This window comes from Babylonia areolata, chromosome 25 (genome assembly GCF_041734735.1).
Source record: "Babylonia areolata isolate BAREFJ2019XMU chromosome 25, ASM4173473v1, whole genome shotgun sequence".
NCBI lineage: Eukaryota > Metazoa > Mollusca > Gastropoda > Neogastropoda > Buccinidae > Babylonia > Babylonia areolata.
The window spans coordinates 29654870-29672369 of NC_134900.1; the positions used below are offsets into that span (position 1 = coordinate 29654870).

Genomic DNA, 17500 nt, shown 5'->3' on the forward strand with positions numbered 1-17500 from the left:
GTGTCGTTGGGGGTAGACAGTGTTATGTGTGTTGCTGCCTTCTTGATAAACAGTGTCAACGTGCCAGTGTCGTTCGGGTAGACAGTGTTATGTGTGTTGGTGCCTTCTTGATAAACAGTGTCAATGTGCCAGTGTCGTGCAGGTAGACAGTGTTATGTGTGTTGGTGCCTTCTTGATAAACAGTGTCAACGTGCCAGTGTCGTTCGGGTAGACAGTGTTATGTGTGTTGCTGCCTTCTTGATAAACAGTGTCAATGTGCCAGTGTCGTTTGGGTAGACAGTGTTATGTGTGTTGCTGCCTTCTTGATAAACAGTGTCAACGTGCCAGTGTCGTTCGGGTAGACAGTGTTATGTGTGTTGGTGCCTTCTTGATAAACAGTGTCAACGTGCCAGTGTCGTTGGGGGTAGACAGTGTTATGTGTGTTGCTGCCTTCTTGATAAACAGTGTCAACGTGCCAGTGTCGTTGGGGGTAGACAGTGTTATGTGTGTTGGTGCCTTCTTGATAAACAGTGTCAATGTGCCAGTGTCGTGCGGGTAGACAGTGTTATGTGTGTTGCTGCCTTCTTGATAAACAGTGTCAATGTACCAGTGTCGTGCGGGTAGACAGTGTTATGTGTGTTGGTGCCTTCTTGATAAACAGTGTCAACGTGCGAGTGTCGTTTGGGCAGACAGTGTTATGTGTGTTGGTTCCTTCTTGATAAACAGTGTCAACGTGTCAGTGTCGTTCGGGTAGACAGAGTTACGTGTGTTGGTGCCTTCTTGATAAACAGTGTCAACGTGCCAGTGTCGTGCAGGTAGACAGTGTTATGTGTGTTGGTGCCTTCTTGATAAACAGTGTCAATGTGCCAGTGTCGTTCGGGTAGACAGTGTTATGTGTGTTGGTGCCTTCTTGATAAACAGTGTCAACGTGCCAGTGTCGTTCGGGTAGACAGTGTTATGTGTGTTGGTTCCTTCTTGATAAACAGTGTCAATGTGCCAGTGTCGTTGGGGGTAGACAGTGTTATGTGTGTTGGTGCCTTCTTGATAAACAGTGTCAATGTGCCAGTGTCGTTGGGGGTAGACAGTGTTATGTGTGTTGGTGCCTTCTTGATAAACAGTGTCAACGTGCCAGTGTCGTGCGGGTAGACAGTGTTATGTGTGTTGGTGCCTTCTTGATAAACAGTGTCAATGTGCCAGTGTTGTGCGGGTAGACAGTGTTAGACGCGTCAGTAATTGGTCGGGTAGCTCGATGTGTCTGCAGCATTTGGATAGTTAATGTGTGTGTGTGTGTGTGTGTGTGTGTGTGTGTGTGTGTGTGTGTGTGTGTGTGTGCAGTGAGGCAGGTGAGAGGTAAAAAACCAGGATCTACTGAAACCAGAACGGGTCCTTAGTGTGTATATCTCCAATTACCATGGACCGTACAGGTGTTGGCGTGGGTGTCTGTCTGTGGCTGTGTACTGCTGTGCTGTTCCCTTCACAGGGGCAAAACTATGGTACGTAACTTGAGTTTTACCTGTCATCACTACTTCAATGACTATTCAATGCTCCTGTTTTTGCAACCTTTTACTGACTCGCGTATTCGCACGCATCCATGCATGTACGCATTCGCGCGCGCGCAGACACAGACACAGACACAGACACACACGCGCGAGGCGCAAAACACACAGACACAGACACGGACAGGAAGACACGGACACACAGATACACACGCACATACAGACACATACACACACAAACACACACACAAACAGACAGACAGACAGACACACACACACACACACACACACACACACACACACACAGAGGGACAGCAGCCAGAATTTCACACAGAGAAATATGTTGCGAAAAGTGAACCTCAATACAACACAATACGATGCAATGCAATGCATATACAATACAATACAATACAACACAACCGAATCTAATCCCATCCAATCCAATCCAATCCAATACAATACAATCCAATCCAATCCAATACAATACAATACAATACAATACAATATAACCGAATCCAAACCAATCCAATCCAAACCAATCCAATCCAATCCAATCCAATACAACCGAATCCAAACCAATCCAATCCAATCCAATACAATACGATGCAATGCAATACAATGCATATACAATACAATACGATACAACCGAATCCAATCCAATCCAATCCAATCCAATCCAATGCAATGCAATACAATACAATACAATACAATACAATCGAATCGAATCCAATCCAATACAACACAGAGACACATTTTTCAGAGCGTCCAGAGAAGTCATGGTTGAGAGAAGACACAATGATGTGAGCTCTCTTCACACGAGAAAGGTTGATACGGGATGAAATCTATGACTAAAAGGTCAGATCGGACAATTTCATAGAAAAGAAAAACTGAGTTCGTGAAAAGCCCAACCCTAATGTGCGTGACCGTGCGTTTTTGTGAGTACTCTTATGTGTATTTGTATGCGATTAAGGTAATCTGTGTGTGTGCGTGTGTGCGTGCGTGCGTGCGTGCGTGTGTGTGTGGACTCTATGACAGAGTAAGAGGGAAGTATACTAGTAACAAATGAATATCGAAGGGAAGAGGGAATGGTCCAATGTATTATCTGTTTTGCATGAGAGAAACGGTAATGTATGCGTGTGTGCATGCGTGCGTGCGTGTGTGCGCGCGCGTGTGTGTGCTCTCTCTCTCTCGCGTGTGTGTGTGCGCGGGTGTGTGTGTGTGTGTGTGTGTGTGTGTGTGTGTGTGTGTGTGTGTGTGTGTTTCACAGTCAACATCGCACGAGATAAGACTTACAACCAGAGCAGCATTCATGTGTATCAAGTATCCCCCAGCATGGCGGCCAATGGAAACACAAGCGGTAAATACCCCGGAAACTGTATCCACACCTTAACTGCCGACGCCGACCCGTGGTGGGAGGTGGACCTGGGCAGGACGTACCCTGTGTACAACGTCACCGTCTGGGCACGTGATCGCTGTGAGTGCATGTGTCTGCGTACAGGCTGCATGCATGGAGGGGATTTGATGAGTGCTCGTTCTATGACAGGTGACCCAGAAGGGATTTTAATATTGTGCTCGTTCTATGACAGGTAAATCAGAAGGGATTTGATGAGTACTCGTTATGTGACAGGTGACTCTGAAGGGATTTGATGAGTACTCATTATGTGACTGGTGACTCGGAAGGGATTTGATGAGTGCTCATTCTATGACAGGTGACCCAGAAGGGAATTTAATATTGTGCTCGATCTATGACAGGTTAATCAGAAGGGATTTGATGAGTACTCGTTCTGTGACTGGTGACTCGGAAGGGATTTGATGAGTGCTCGTTCTATGACAGGTGACCCAGAAGGGATTTTGATATTGTGCTCGTTCTATGACAGGTTAATCAGAAGGGATTTGATGAGTGCTCGTTATGTGACAGGTGACTCTGAAGGGATTTGATGAGTACTCGTTCTATGACAGGTTACTTGGAAGGGATTTGATGAGTGCTCGTTCTGTGACAGGTGACTCTGAAGGGATTTGATGAGTACTCGTTCTATGACAGGTTACTTGGAAGGGATTTGATGAGTGCTCGTTCTGTGACAGGTTACTTGGAAGGGATTTGATGAGTGCCCGTTCTGTGACAGGTTACGTGGAAGGGATTTGATGAGTACTCGTTATGTGACAGGTGACTTAGAAGGGATTTGATGAGTGCTCGTTCTATGACAGGTTACGTGGAAGGGATTTGATGAGTGCTCGTTCTGTGACAGGTTACGTGGAAGGGATTTGATGAGTACTCGTACTATGACAGGTTACTTAGAAGGGATTTGATGAGTGCTCGTTCTATGACAGGTTACTTAGAAGGGATTTGATGAGTGCTCGTTCTATGACAGGTGAATCAGAAGGGATTTGATGAGTGCTCGTTCTATGACAGGTTACTTAGAAGGGATTTGATGAGTACTCGTTGTGTGACAGGTTACCTATTTGTTTTACTCTTTTTTATCACAACAGATTTCTCTGTGTGAAATTCGGGCTGCTCTCCCCAGGGAGAGCGCGTCGCTGCACTGACAGCGTCACCCTTTTTTTTTGTGTGTGCATTTTTTCCTGCCTGCAATTTTATTTGTTTTCCTATCCAAGTGGATTTTTCTACAGAATTTTGCCAGGGACAATGCTTTCGTTGCCGTGGGTTCTTTTACGTGCGCTAAGTGCATGCTGCACACGGGACCTCGGTTTATCGTCTCATCTGAATGACTAAGAAGGGGTTTGATGAGTGCTCGTACTTAGAAGGGATTTGGTGATGAGTCCTCGTACTTAGAAGGGATTGGTGAGTCTTCTTAGGGATTTGATAAGTACTCGTAGTAAGAAGGGATTTGAAGAGTCTTCGTACAAAGAACGGAGTTGACGAACCGTCGTACTTAGAAGAGATTTGATTAATGCTCGTGCTTAAAAGGGATTTAATGTTTCTCGTGCATGGAAGGGATTTGATGAGACTTCGTAGGGATTTGGCGAGTCCTCGAACTTAGAAGAGAATAGATGAGTCTTCGTACTCCAATAACCGCACACTTAAGTGGAGTGATAGCCTAGAGGTAACGCGTCCGCCTAGGAAGCGAGGGAATCTGAGCGCGCTGGTTCGAATCACGGCTCAGCCGCCGATATTTTCTCCCCCTCCACTAGACCGTGAGTGGTGGTCTGGACGCTAGTCATTCGGATGAGACGATAAACCGAGGTCCCGTGTGCAGCATGCACTTAGCGCATGTAAAAGAACCCACGGCAACAAAAGGGTTGTTCCTGGCAAAATTCTATGGAAAATCCACTTCGATAGGAAAAGAAAATAAAACTGCACGCAGGAAAAAATGCAAAAAAAAATGGGTGGCGCTGTAGTGTAGCGACGCGCTCTCCCTGGGGAGAGCAGCCCGAATTTCACACAGAGAAATCTGTTGTGATAAAAAAAACAACAATACAATTACAAACACAAATTGTGTACCTGTTTGTTGTTATGTGTGCACCAGTTTGAGCAGCTGTGTGTTGGTTTTAATTCTCTGCCTTTTTCATGTTCAGACAACCGCCGCCTATACCCCTCCACCATCACTGTGGACGGCCAGACGTGTGCAGTTGTTACGTCTAACACCAGGAGGAAGAAAGTGACGTGTTCTGACGTCATGTATGGACAGAAAGTCCGCATCTCCAGACAAGGGTTACTTAACCTGTGTGAAGTGCAAATTTGGGGTGCGTAATAAGTATCCAAAGAAGATCCAGGCCTACATGTCTGCCTGTCTGTCTGTTTTTCTGTTTGTCTGTCACACACACACACACACACACACACACACACACACACACATCTAATATCACTCAAATTGAAAAGACGTTAAATTAAAGTAAGAACACACAGACACAGACAAAGACACACACATACAGAGAGAGAGAGAGAAAGAGAGAGACAGACAGACACAGACACACACACACACACACCATCATCATCATGGCCTGGCTTCGCTGACGAAGATCTAGGAAGGGCGTTGTCCACGTCTGATGCAGGCACGTTCATGGCTGACAAGGCCAATGCGGGAAAAGCAGAGTCGGCCGCAGCGGTTGCAAGGGAAAGTCTGGTCTGGGTTCGCAGCTGCAGCGTCTTGGTTCTTCCTCCTTCTGCGTTTGTCCTCAAGGCTGGCCCTGCGGTTGTTTTCGAAGGAGGAGACAGCTTGGTGGATGGTGCGTCGCCAGGTCTCTCGATCAGCGGCTACTGCGGACCACTGGCGATGGTCAATGTGACAGGCACCGAGAGCTTTCTTCAAGGAGTCTTTACACACACATTTACGAATTACACCATGAATGGAACATTTCACCCCGTTACATTGCCGGGGATTTAGATATAAAGATTTCTGTCTGCAGTAACCATGGGGTTTAGGTACGTCTAGAGCTGACTGAAATATTCATAACGTAATGAATTGATGTTGATGTTGTGTGACTATAAAACAGTAAAATTGAGCAGTGTTTTAACACCCGGCAACCTAGAGTTTCAACCTCGTATTTTAAAAAAAAAAGAAGAAGTCAAAACCGGGCGTTACGTTTCCGTTATTTTCGAACAGATTACTGGCTCTACGTGCAAGTACATGCGATGATATCAATCAACATTTTTGTTGTTTACTGTTTTTTCAAGAAAACTTTGATGGGAGTTTGAGACATTAGATTTCGATTACTTTTGTTAAGGGCTTTCTACACATAGTAAATTATAGGGTGACAAAATGTGAAAAAGAAACCCTTCCTAAGTTAAAATCAGCTTGTTGTCCAGATATCCTACATGTTTTATTTCATTTTTTAATATAAAATATTTTTCCGCCCCAAAACAAGGTTTTTTTTTTTTTCTTTCTAACTGTTTTGAATACACAAATAAATTATTGACAAAACAGAAATAAATGTGTCAGCCTCGTTTCGAGGTGATAGGCATACTGTGTTATAACGTGCGTTAATTCCAGCAATTCCGTCAGAGACGTCTTCTTTTCTTTGTCACGGTTCTGTCCTGTACATGTGTGTGTGTGTGTGTGTGTGTGTGTGTGTGTGTGTGTGTGTGTGTGTGTGTGTGTGTGTGTGTGTGTGTGTGTGTGTGTGTGTGTGTGTGTGTGTGTGTGTGTGTGTGTGTGTGTGTGTGGTCTCTCTCTGTTTTGTGATCAAAACATCACGTTCCTCAGGCCATGAATATGAATAAGAATGTGTACATGTTCATATTGCCATCAACCACAGGACTGCTAACTAGTTAACGTTCTGTGTGATTAAGAAAAAAACAAAAACAACAAGAAGAACAACAACAGCACCACACAGAGATACAAACAGACACACACAGATACACACACACACAGAGACACAAACACAAACAGACACACAAAGACACACACAGACACAAACAGACACACACAGACACACACACTCACACACACACACACACACACATTCACAAAAAAACAAATAAACAAAAAACACCAAAAACCCAACCCCCCCCCCCCCCAACATTAACACTATGCAACCACAGGAAATAACCATTTACAATAGCTCATGAATGAAATTGTACCATGCACATCTAAAGACTGAAAAAACAAAACAAAACAAAACAAAAAGAAACAACAAAAAACAACCCAGTGATCCTCTCTCGGTCACATAATTAGCCATCCCCCTCCCAGCCCCCCAACCTTCTCAGCACACCATTCGTACGAAACGGGTATACCCATACGGATACATTCTTGTTCCGAGTTCATCATAGAAGAGTAGAATGGACGGGGAAAAACTGTTGATATCGCCAGTTGGTATTCCATGTGTGTCATGTTGTGTTGTGTCCAGACTGTGGTGCAGATTGGTACGGGCAGCAGTGCAACACTGCCTGTTCTGCAAGTTGCAACGGTACAAGCTGTCATCGACTGACAGGACGTTGTTCAGGTAACTTGCATCAATTTGGCACACGCGTACTTATCAAAACAATGAGTAAACTGCTCCTTATTTGTGAATTAAAAAAAGAAAAGAAAAAAAGGTGCGTGCACACGCATGGACACATGGACACATGCATGGATACACTTGTATCAATTGGCGCACACGTACTTATAAAAACATAGGGAATAAGTAAATTGCTCCTTTTTCATAAATCAAAAAAGGTGCGTGCACACACATGCACGCGTAGACACATGGATACATACATGGATACACTTGTATCAATTGGCACGTACGTACTTATGACACAGGGAATGAGTAAATTGCTCATTTATTTATTTATTTATTTATTTATTCATTCATTAAAAAAGAAAAAAAAGCAGCGTAGACGCGCATGGACAAGTGCTCGCACGAGCTGGTGCGCCTACCACACCCCACCCACAACAGAGAGAGGGAGAGAGAGAGGGGGGGGGAGGGGAAGGGGTGGGGGGAGGGGGGGGGGGGGGGGGCAGTGCGTGGAGCTATCTATTAATAAAGTATGTTTATTGTTTATCTCCACCCCTCTCTCTCTCTCTCTCTGTGACTGACTCTCTCTCTCTGTCTGTCTGTCTCTTTCCTTCTCTCTCTGTGACTGACTGCTTTTTTTTCGTTTTTTCCGTTTTCTTCTTTGCCCTTGAGGGTTGGATGTAAAAAAAAAGCAGCTGCGCTTACTCTCTCTCTCTCTCTCTCTCTCTCTCTCTCTCTCTCTCTCTCACCACCCCTTTGTGTTTCTGTGTGCAGGATGTGTTGCAGGGAGGTACGGGGACCAGTGCACCACCCCCTGTTCCCCAGGATGTCAGAATACTGTGTGTGATCAACAGACAGGACAGTGTTCTCCGTGCAACACTGGTTATACAGGATCACAGTGTTCAGGTACACCACTCTCTGTCTGTCTGTCTCTTTCTCTGCCTCTGCATCTCTCTTTGTGTCTGTCTCCGTGTCTATCCCCTTAACCCCGTTCTGTTTCTATCTGTATATCTGTCTCTCACACACATGCGCGTGTGCATGTGTGTACGTGCGTGCGTGCGTGTGTCTCTGTGTGTGTGCGTGTGTCTGTGTGTGTGTTGAGGGGTGGTGTGAGTTGTCAGTTCGTGTGTATGTGCGTGTGTCTGTATGTGTATGCGTACATACATGTATATATATGTATATGTATATATATATACATACATATGTATATATGAATGTATATATGTATGTATGTATGTGTGTGTGTGTGTGTGTGTGTGTGTTGTTGTTGTTGTTTCAGAGTGTCTGGATAATTTCTACAAGCCTCAAGGCAACAACACCTGCTCCAACTGCACGTGGACCTGTCACCCAGAAACAGTGTGTGACAAGACCTCTGGCTACTGTCCCCTCTGTCCACCCGGCAGACGGGGCGACCGATGTGATCAGAGTATGTGTACATGTTTAAATGGTCCAGGCTCACTTTAACCAGCCAACATTATGCAAACATGACACTAGTTATGGTGCACTTCTAGTAAGTAAGTTCTGGCGATTCATTTTTATTTATTCATTTTTATGAGAACGTGTCGTTGCAATCAGCTCTTTGTCCATAGACATTCCGTGGTGTAAAATATTTATCCATCAGGTGAATCCATGCAGTGAGATCTGCTGGTTGAGATTTTAACGCTCGGAGAGTTGCTGCCCTTGGATGGTGAAAGTCAATGCTTTTTGGTGCTCTCATTATTTCTCAAAATATTGTGGTATCCTGCGTTGGTGCCGTTTCACATTTACAGTCTGGCTACTTGTTTGTATCACCATTGCAAGATAACGTGTGTCTGAGGACTTTTCGTTGTGTCTGAGGTAAGTAAGTAATTTAATTTAAAAAAAATTTCATTTCACCTTCAAATTTCTCCTAGCCCGCGCTTGTGAGGTGACAGTGACATTTTCCTTCACCTTCCGTCCCTCCCCCTCCCCCTACCCACCGGTTGTCGAGTTTGCACGTGATTTGTGAGACTGGGCAGTGTCAACGGTGTGTTCATGGAGTAAGCTTAGTGAGGGTGATCGTTGTGTCCTTGTTTGTGAAGTGTTGAACTGCACGAGCTTTGATTAGACTAGTCTGTATTGTTTGTGTTGACCCGGTGCGCGTTTCTGTGCATTCTCTGCAATGCAGGAAAACGTGTAATGTCGTTACCAAGTTAGTAAGGGTTTATGACTGTGGTTTTACAGGCAATTTACACCACAATTTACCTACTCAGAGTGGATGACAAAGGTAAAATGATTGTTATTTATGTTTTACTTCATGCCTGCATTGCAATATACACGAAATATACCGTGCATAGAGCTCCAGGAATTTAGGATGCTAAAATTGGATATTACCCTGTGTCTGCATAGGTACAGGCACTTGAAGCGCGAATTTCAGTTTGTAATCAGTGTTTCAATTTTTTCGGTTATTGCTTGTGTTATTAATTAGTATGATTGTCAATGGACTGGGCTCGGACTGTGGACTGTTGTGAACAACAGTGTAGGTACAGTCTATGATTTTAGCGTCCCATATTATTGCACCTACTTGTTAAGCCTATATTTTAATGATTTGTGAGACCAAACACAGAAAAAGCAAGATGGGATCACTGAATCTGCATCAAAATTGAGTAAACTAATGTACAAAATAAGAGTAGAAATCCACAGAAATGGGTCACAGCATCAACTGATGGTAATATCGTTTCATACAAGCACCAAAATTGCCGGTAAAATAGGTTCCAGAATCTAGAATGCCAAAATAGGACTGTATGATCTTTTGCATGTCATGTCCATGGCTGAGAGATTGTTATAGTTCACTTCGTCTTTCCGATCTCCCAGTGCAAGAAGTACAAAAAGGCAGAGACGCTATCGTCTTTCTCCTGCGGAGGGTAGGGGTGGTGAATGTGAGCTTGAGTGTGTGCTGCAGGGAGTCTTGAGTTTGAGGAGGGTGTGTCTGGCCAGATGGAGCCTGTTGGTGATGGACAATGAGGTTCTGGTATTGGGTGAGTGATAGGGGTGAAAGTATTGCAGATGTCTCTGCTGTGTGTTGACCCGGGTCAGTGAAACACTCAACACCTCCTTCTTCTTCTTCTGCGTTGGTGGGCTGCAACCCCCACGTTCACTGGTATATACACGAGTGGGCTTTTACGTGTATGACCGTTTTTACCCCGCCATGTAGGCAGTCATACTCCGCTTTCGGGGGTGTGCATGCTGGGTATGCACTTGTTTCCATAACCCACCGAACGCTGACATGGATTACAGGATCTTTAATGTGCGTATTTGATCTTTTGCTTGCGTGTACACACGAAGGGGGTTCAGGCACTAGCAGGTCTGCACACATGTTGACCTGGGAGATCGGAAAAATCTCCACCCTTTACCCACCAGGCGCCGTCACCGAGATTCGAACCCGGGACCCTCAGATTGAAAGTCCAACGCTTAAACCATTCGGCTATTGCGCCTGTCACTCAACACCTTCAAGTTTGGTGACGTGAAGACACATCTGTAAGCCCTGTCCTGTTCCAGTTATCCCTGCCCTCATTACTGCAGTGGCTGTTGCGTTTGGTGAAGTCATGAAGACACACATCGAATCTCGAGGAACGATTGTCCATCTCGTTCATCCATTAGCTCGGAGCAGGAGATTATAGTCAGCTTTGCCCGCCTTACTTACGAAAATGATCGGCTGAACCAGTACACTAGACGTGAGAGTACACGTATTGCTGGCATCAAAGTACAACAAGGGGAGACTGCACTGCAGGTTGAGGAGAAGGCTCTCAAGATTTATGCTGATACTGGAGCCAACGTGGTGTTAGATGACACAGCTGCTGTTCACCGGGCTGGCACGCCGAGGAGCGGAACCCAGCCGATCCTTGTCAAGTTCGTCTCGAGAAGAAAGCCATGTGAGGTCATAGAGAAGAAGGAAGAGGCACTGAAAGAGAACAAGAACTACAGGGGCTTAATAATTTAAGGCCATGATGCGCAACAAGACAGAGATAGAGAGAAAGAGATGGAGAGAGAGAGAGAGCTCTTCCCTCACACACACAGAGACACACACACACACGCACGCACGCACGCACGCACGCACGCACGCACGCACGCACGCACGCACGCACACACACACACACACACACACACACACACACACACACACACACACACAGGCAGAGTGTTTCTGTGTGTGCGTGTGTTTGCGTACGTGAGTGTGCATGCGTGCGTGCATGCACATGAGCATCCAGACTGATGGTTTGATGACTTCCCCCCCCCACCCCCCCACCCCCCTACAGACTGCAGCACGGGGTGGTACGGACAGAACTGCACCCAGGAATGTGGTCAGTGTCAGAACCAGGACACCCTTGGCAGCTGTGACCCAGTGACTGGACAGTGTGAAGCGGGGTGTCCGGCAGGATGGCAGGCACCGCTGTGCCAACAAGGTCACTGCATTCTACGTTTATTTCATCCAGTCGTTTATTTGTGTGTTTATTTATTTATTTATGCATTTATTTATGTATATGTTTATCTATTTATTCATTTGTTTTATGTGGTATAATACACTATCATATATGAACTGTTTCATGTGAGGCGCTTAGAGCCCATCTATTGGCAGTTTGCGTCAATTGAGTACAATATATGATGATGATGATGATGATGATGATGATTATTAGCAGTAGTAGTATAATAGAAGTAGTATCATTATGATTATTATCATCATAATTATTGTTTTGTTTGTTATTTTAATTCATTAATTCGTTCGTTTATCTGATTACTTATCTATGTATTTATTTATTTAGATATTTGCTTATGTATCTTATCTTCATTTCATTTGATTTCATTTCATTTTCCCCTCAATGCCTGACTAAGCGCGATGGGTTACGCCGCTGGTCAGGCATCTGCTTTCCAGATGTGGTGTTGCGTATATACGGATTTGTCCGTACGCAGTGACGCCTCCTTGAGTAACTGAACTGAACTGAACTGAAGCACGTTTTACATATCCTGACATCCTGATAGACAGTCGCTTGAAATTGGAAAGACCGATGTTTGAAATAACTGCTGAGTTTCAGTGTCATTTCGGTTTGTCTGGAGGTAATTATTTTTTAGCTGTCGGATATGGGAACGGAAATGCGTGTACGTTCTAAAAGCTCTTCACTGGTTGTTGGGTAAATTTTTACGTTCCGACTTGTCCAGATCGTGTGGTGGAATTTGCAAGCTTTCTGCTCTGAACTGTTCTTTGTATTGTACTCAGTGGTTCTCTGTCTCTCTGTCTCTCTCTCTCTCTCACTCTCTTTTCACACACACACACACACACACACACACACACACACAGAACCCCCACCCCACCCCCACTCACATGAATATATATCGCAGAGATTCTCTTTTGTGCATCAGGCGTTAAGTATATGAGCTCTCCCTGTCTGTTATACTCAGGCTGTGATCAACCGATGTTCGTGTCTTGAATTAAAAAAAAATGTCCCAAGCAGGCAAAAAAAAACAAAAAAAAAAAAAATCCAAGCAGACAAAAAGAAAAAGAAAAAAAAAAGATTCTGATTTCGAATCTGAATTGAAATGAAATATCACGATGGAAGATGCCCGATGCTGGTGAAAGAAGTTCTCACGGAAACACATTCAGTTTGTTCATTTCGTTTTGTCTTTGCAAAATATTATACCTTCGGACTACAGTGAAAGGTGTCGTTTATACTTTAATGTTGCTTATTTCACACACACACACACACACACACACACACACACACACACACATATATATATATATATACATATATAATTCATATATAATTTACACACACACACACACACACACACACACACACACACACACACACACACACATTTTTTTCCCCAATGGCAGTTTTTATGAATCAAACGCCGACCTGCTCGACGGTAATCGTTTCAAACTTATACAAGTGTTCTCATGAGCACTAAATAAGTAACGTAATCTGACGATAATATTCATAGTCGCTTCCACAACACAGTCGACAAAAGTGATGCCTTTTGACTTCAGAATGTGAGGACGGCAGTTGGGGAGCTAACTGCAGCAAGACATGCGGTCAGTGTAAGGATGGAGCTGTGTGTGACAAGGTGGATGGACAGTGTCCGCTCTGTGAACCAGGGTGGATGCCCCCTCTCTGCGATACGCGTGAGTTGTGATCGTTAACAGTTCTGCATGCATAATCGATTTAATGAAGAGCGGTGTGCAAACGTTTGAAACTATGAAAGGCTGAAATAATGACCGGCATTGAATTTTCTTTTTTTGGATCCTCTCTCTCTCTCTCTCTCTCTCTCTCTCTCTCTCTCTGTCTCTCTCCCTCCCTCCTCTCTCTCTCTCTGTTTGTCTCCCTCTCCCTCCCCCTCTCTCTCTCTAAATCCTTGAATAAAAACGTTTTGAGTTCTGAGTTCTCTCTCTCTCTCTCTTCCTTCCTTCCTTTCTTTCTTTCTTTCTTTAGTTCAACGTCATTTCACTGTCAAGCGACATTGGACGGGGGGGAAATGTAGTATATGCATGCGTGCGTGTGGGGGGTTGGGGAACAGGTTGGTGGTGATGGAAAGAGGAGGTGGAATGACTGAGACAGGGACGGAGACATTACAAAGGTCAGAGGTTAAAAGGAATAGACATAAAAAGTGTCAGAGGTTAAAAAGAACTGCGAAATATTGGACTGGCTGAGAGTAAAGTCTGCGTTAAGTGTGTGTGTGTGTGTGTCTGTCCGTCTGTCTGTATGGCTGTCTGTCTGTCTGTATGGCTGTCTGTGTCTGCATGTGTTGCGCTTCTATTTTCAACAGGATCTTTGAATGCAAACCTGGTTTATTTCGTGTAGCATGCTGCATGATTTTGCCCTGTTTACCCAATGGTCTAAAAACCGTCTTAGAGCAGTCTTAGAGCACATTGCATCTTAAACTGTGCCTATTGTTCCGAAACGAAAACAGTAAAGTTAAAATACATGTATACACATAATTAGACAATGCATATTAGACAACATATATATTATAATATATATGTATGTACATGGGTGTGTGTGCATTTCATGTGCTTGCATTTTATACTTTTAACAAGAACATGAAAACACACACACACACACACACACACACACACACACACACACACACACACACACACACAAATGCAGACAATATCATATTCCAGAGCGAACGAACGAACAAACGAACGAATGAACGACCGACGGACCAAGACATGGTGTAGCTTCCATAAAATGAGGGCAAAACAAAACTGTTTAATGGTTCATAGCTTTGTTTTTATTCATTGTTACATGTTGCAGAATGTCCGGACGGATTTTACGGTGAGGGGTGTAACCAGACATGTGGAAACTGCCGAGTCAGCAGTGAGTGTCATCACGTCACGGGCAGGTGTACAGGACAGTGTGCCGATGGCTTCACTGGATCACACTGTACTGTAGGTTTGTGAACTTGGTGTTCTTTCTCTCTGTCTCTGTGTTTCTGTCAACTGTCACCTGCGGCGCATCAGTTCCATCCGGAAATATCTGTTCATTGACGCGACATCTAGACTTGTCGTTTCTCTCATTATCTCTCGCCTTGACTACTGTAACTCTCTATTGTCTGGTTTGCCTGCTTCATCCATTCAGTCCCTTCAGCGCATACAAAACTCTGCTGCCCGACTCGTCCTCAGAAAGAAAAGATCTGAGCACATCACTCCTCTTTTGCAACATCTCCACTGGCTCCCAGTCTCACACCGAATAAAGTACAAGATCAGCACTCCCTGCTACAAATGTATTCACAAATCAGCCCCTTCCTATCTCTGTGGCTGCCTTCTCCTCTACACTCCATCTCGCTCACTACGATCAGCTTCGGATCCTCTCCATTTACGCATACCCAGATTCAAACTCTCGACTGTTGGCCGCCGTTCTTTCTCTGTCTCTGGGCCTTGCAATTGGAGTGAGCTTCCTCTTTCGCTTCGTCAAGTCTCCACACTCAGCTCTTTCAAGTCTGGCCTTAAAACCCACATCTTCCCAAAATAGCCTCCCTTCCCTGCCTCTTCCTTGTCTTCAGTTTCTCCCGTTTTAGAGTTATGCGTGCGTGAGAATGACTGGTGCGAAAGCGCTTAGATTTGTCTATGCACAAGATTCAGCGCTATATAAATACCATTATTATTATTATTGTTATTATTATTATTTCTGTTGTCTGTCTCTCCGTCCGTCTTTCTCTCCCCACCCCCCTCTCTCTCCTACACACTCTTTCTGCCCATAACGTGGCATTACCTCCAGCATTATGCTTTACTTATTTCTGTCCGTTGTCCATTTCTTATATCGTGTCTTGCCAGTGACAAAGGGCGTAAAACGAGGCTGTGTTATCACCCCGACTCTGTTCAGTATGGTATTCTCTGCCATGCTGACAGATGCCTTCCGTGACTGCGAAGGAGGAATCCACATCAGGTACAGGACTGACAGGAGATTGTTCAGCCTCAGGCCCCTGCAGGCTGTTAAAAAGGTGAAAGAGACTGTCATAAGAGACTTCTTGTTTGCTGATGACTGCGCACTCAATGCCAGCACCGAGCAGAAGATGCTGTGTGAAATGGACTGCTTTCCAGAAGCCTGCGACAACTTCAGTCTCACCATCAGCACCAAAAAGACCGAAGTTATGTACCATCCTGCCCCAGGAAAGCCATGCCAGGAGCCTCGCATCATAATGAAGGGGCAGAACCTCCAGGCAGTCGACAGTTTCACCTACCTGGGCAGCACGCTCTCTCGCGCAGTGAACATAGACGCTAAGGTCAACAACAGGATCGCCAAAACCGACGCCACCTTTGGGAGACTCCGTGAGAACGTCTGGGAGCGGAAAGGACTCAGCTCTACCACTAAGCTGAAGGTCTACTGTGCAGTGATCCTTACCACCCTTATTTAAGCCAGTGAGACTTGGACTATTTACGGCAGACATGCCAAACAGCTCAGTCGCTTCCACCTGAGCTGCCTCCGCAGACGCCTTCATATCAGGTGGCAGGACAAAGTCACCAACACGGAAGTCCTGGAACGAGTTGGCCTCTGTAGCGTCTGCACCTTCCTGCAGAAATCCCAAGCCAGGTGGGCTGGACATATGGTCAGAATGCCAGACGGTCGACTGCCCAAGCAGCTGCTGTACGGAGAACTGTGTCAGGGCAAGCGCTCAGTCGGAGGGCAGAAGAAACGCTACAAAGGTGGCCTTTAAACGTCTCCCAAAGACCTGGGAACCGACATCAACACATGGGAGACGCTTGCTCTGGACCGTCGAGCTTGGAGCAGCAAGATCACCACAGGAGCCCGTGCAGCTGAAGCCAGGCGCATCACCGAGGCGTAACGAAAGCGTGCTGGGCGCAAGGTCCGAGCGGCATCTACTGCCACGACAGCTTCCACTCACTTGTGTCCCACATGTGGGCGAGCCTTCAGGGCCCGGATTGGCCTCACCAGTCACCTCCGGACCCACAGCCACCGATCTTCCATCTGATTCTTGAAGCCATGGTCATCTTCGAATCGGAAGGACGAACATCAGATCTTCTACATTTTACACGCCCTTCCTATAGGGCACATGACAGCCTGCTTAACATTGTGAGGAAAAGAAAAATGATGTGGTCTGGACGCGTGACGAGATCATCAAGTCTGGCAAAAACCATCCTGCAAGGCACAGTGCCTGTAGGAAAAAAGAAGAGGCAGACAGAAGAAGAGGTTGGAAGATAATATCCAGGAATGGACAGGCTTGTCTTTCGTCGAATCGCAGAGAGCAGCCCACAACCGAGACAGATGGTGTAAGTCAGAGTCACCAGTGGTGCCTCCACAACCTAACCCAGGGTTAGAAGACCAATGACCGATGACCTGTAGGAGTGGGAGGCCATTTAGGACAGATTTGTCTGTCACTAACTGACCATGATGCCACATTCCACAGACACCTGGCCTACGCAGAGTTCAGTATGCTTTTTCAGGTTTATACCCTTGAAAACTGATTAAAAGAATTCTGTGTGTGCATAGAAATTGATTTTAATGACGCACGTGCATACATACACATAGACCAAACACACTCACATGCACACACGACATAATGCAACGTATTGAAATGTAAGTCAATGGAATGCAAGGCAACATGCACAGGAGGATGAAGGGGAGGGGGAGAGAGAGAGAGAGAGAGAGAGA

The 17500-nt window shown here is 45.3% G+C and overlaps 1 protein-coding gene across 5 annotated transcripts in view; it reads left to right on the forward strand.

The window, feature by feature from the left end:
* LOC143299916 (uncharacterized) overlaps positions 1-17500 on the forward strand; it is a 113939-nt gene that overhangs the window by 58962 nt on the left and 37477 nt on the right. For 2 of the 5 annotated variants that reach the window (XM_076613449.1, XM_076613448.1), the window contains exons 2-10: positions 1315-1472; positions 2743-2949; positions 5010-5177; positions 7281-7376; positions 8145-8276; positions 8650-8796; positions 11645-11791; positions 13375-13509; positions 14645-14782. In XM_076613449.1, the coding sequence (XP_076469564.1) occupies positions 1391-1472; positions 2743-2949; positions 5010-5177; positions 7281-7376; positions 8145-8276; positions 8650-8796; positions 11645-11791; positions 13375-13509; positions 14645-14782 (1252 nt within the window). In that variant the 5' untranslated portion in view covers positions 1315-1390. Of the gene's footprint in view, positions 1-770; positions 795-1314; positions 1473-2742; positions 2950-5009; positions 5178-7280; positions 7377-8144; positions 8277-8649; positions 8797-11644; positions 11792-13374; positions 13510-14644; positions 14783-17500 lie in introns of those variants that run through there. The other 3 variants (XM_076613450.1, XM_076613451.1, XM_076613447.1) reach the window with 3 other exon arrangements.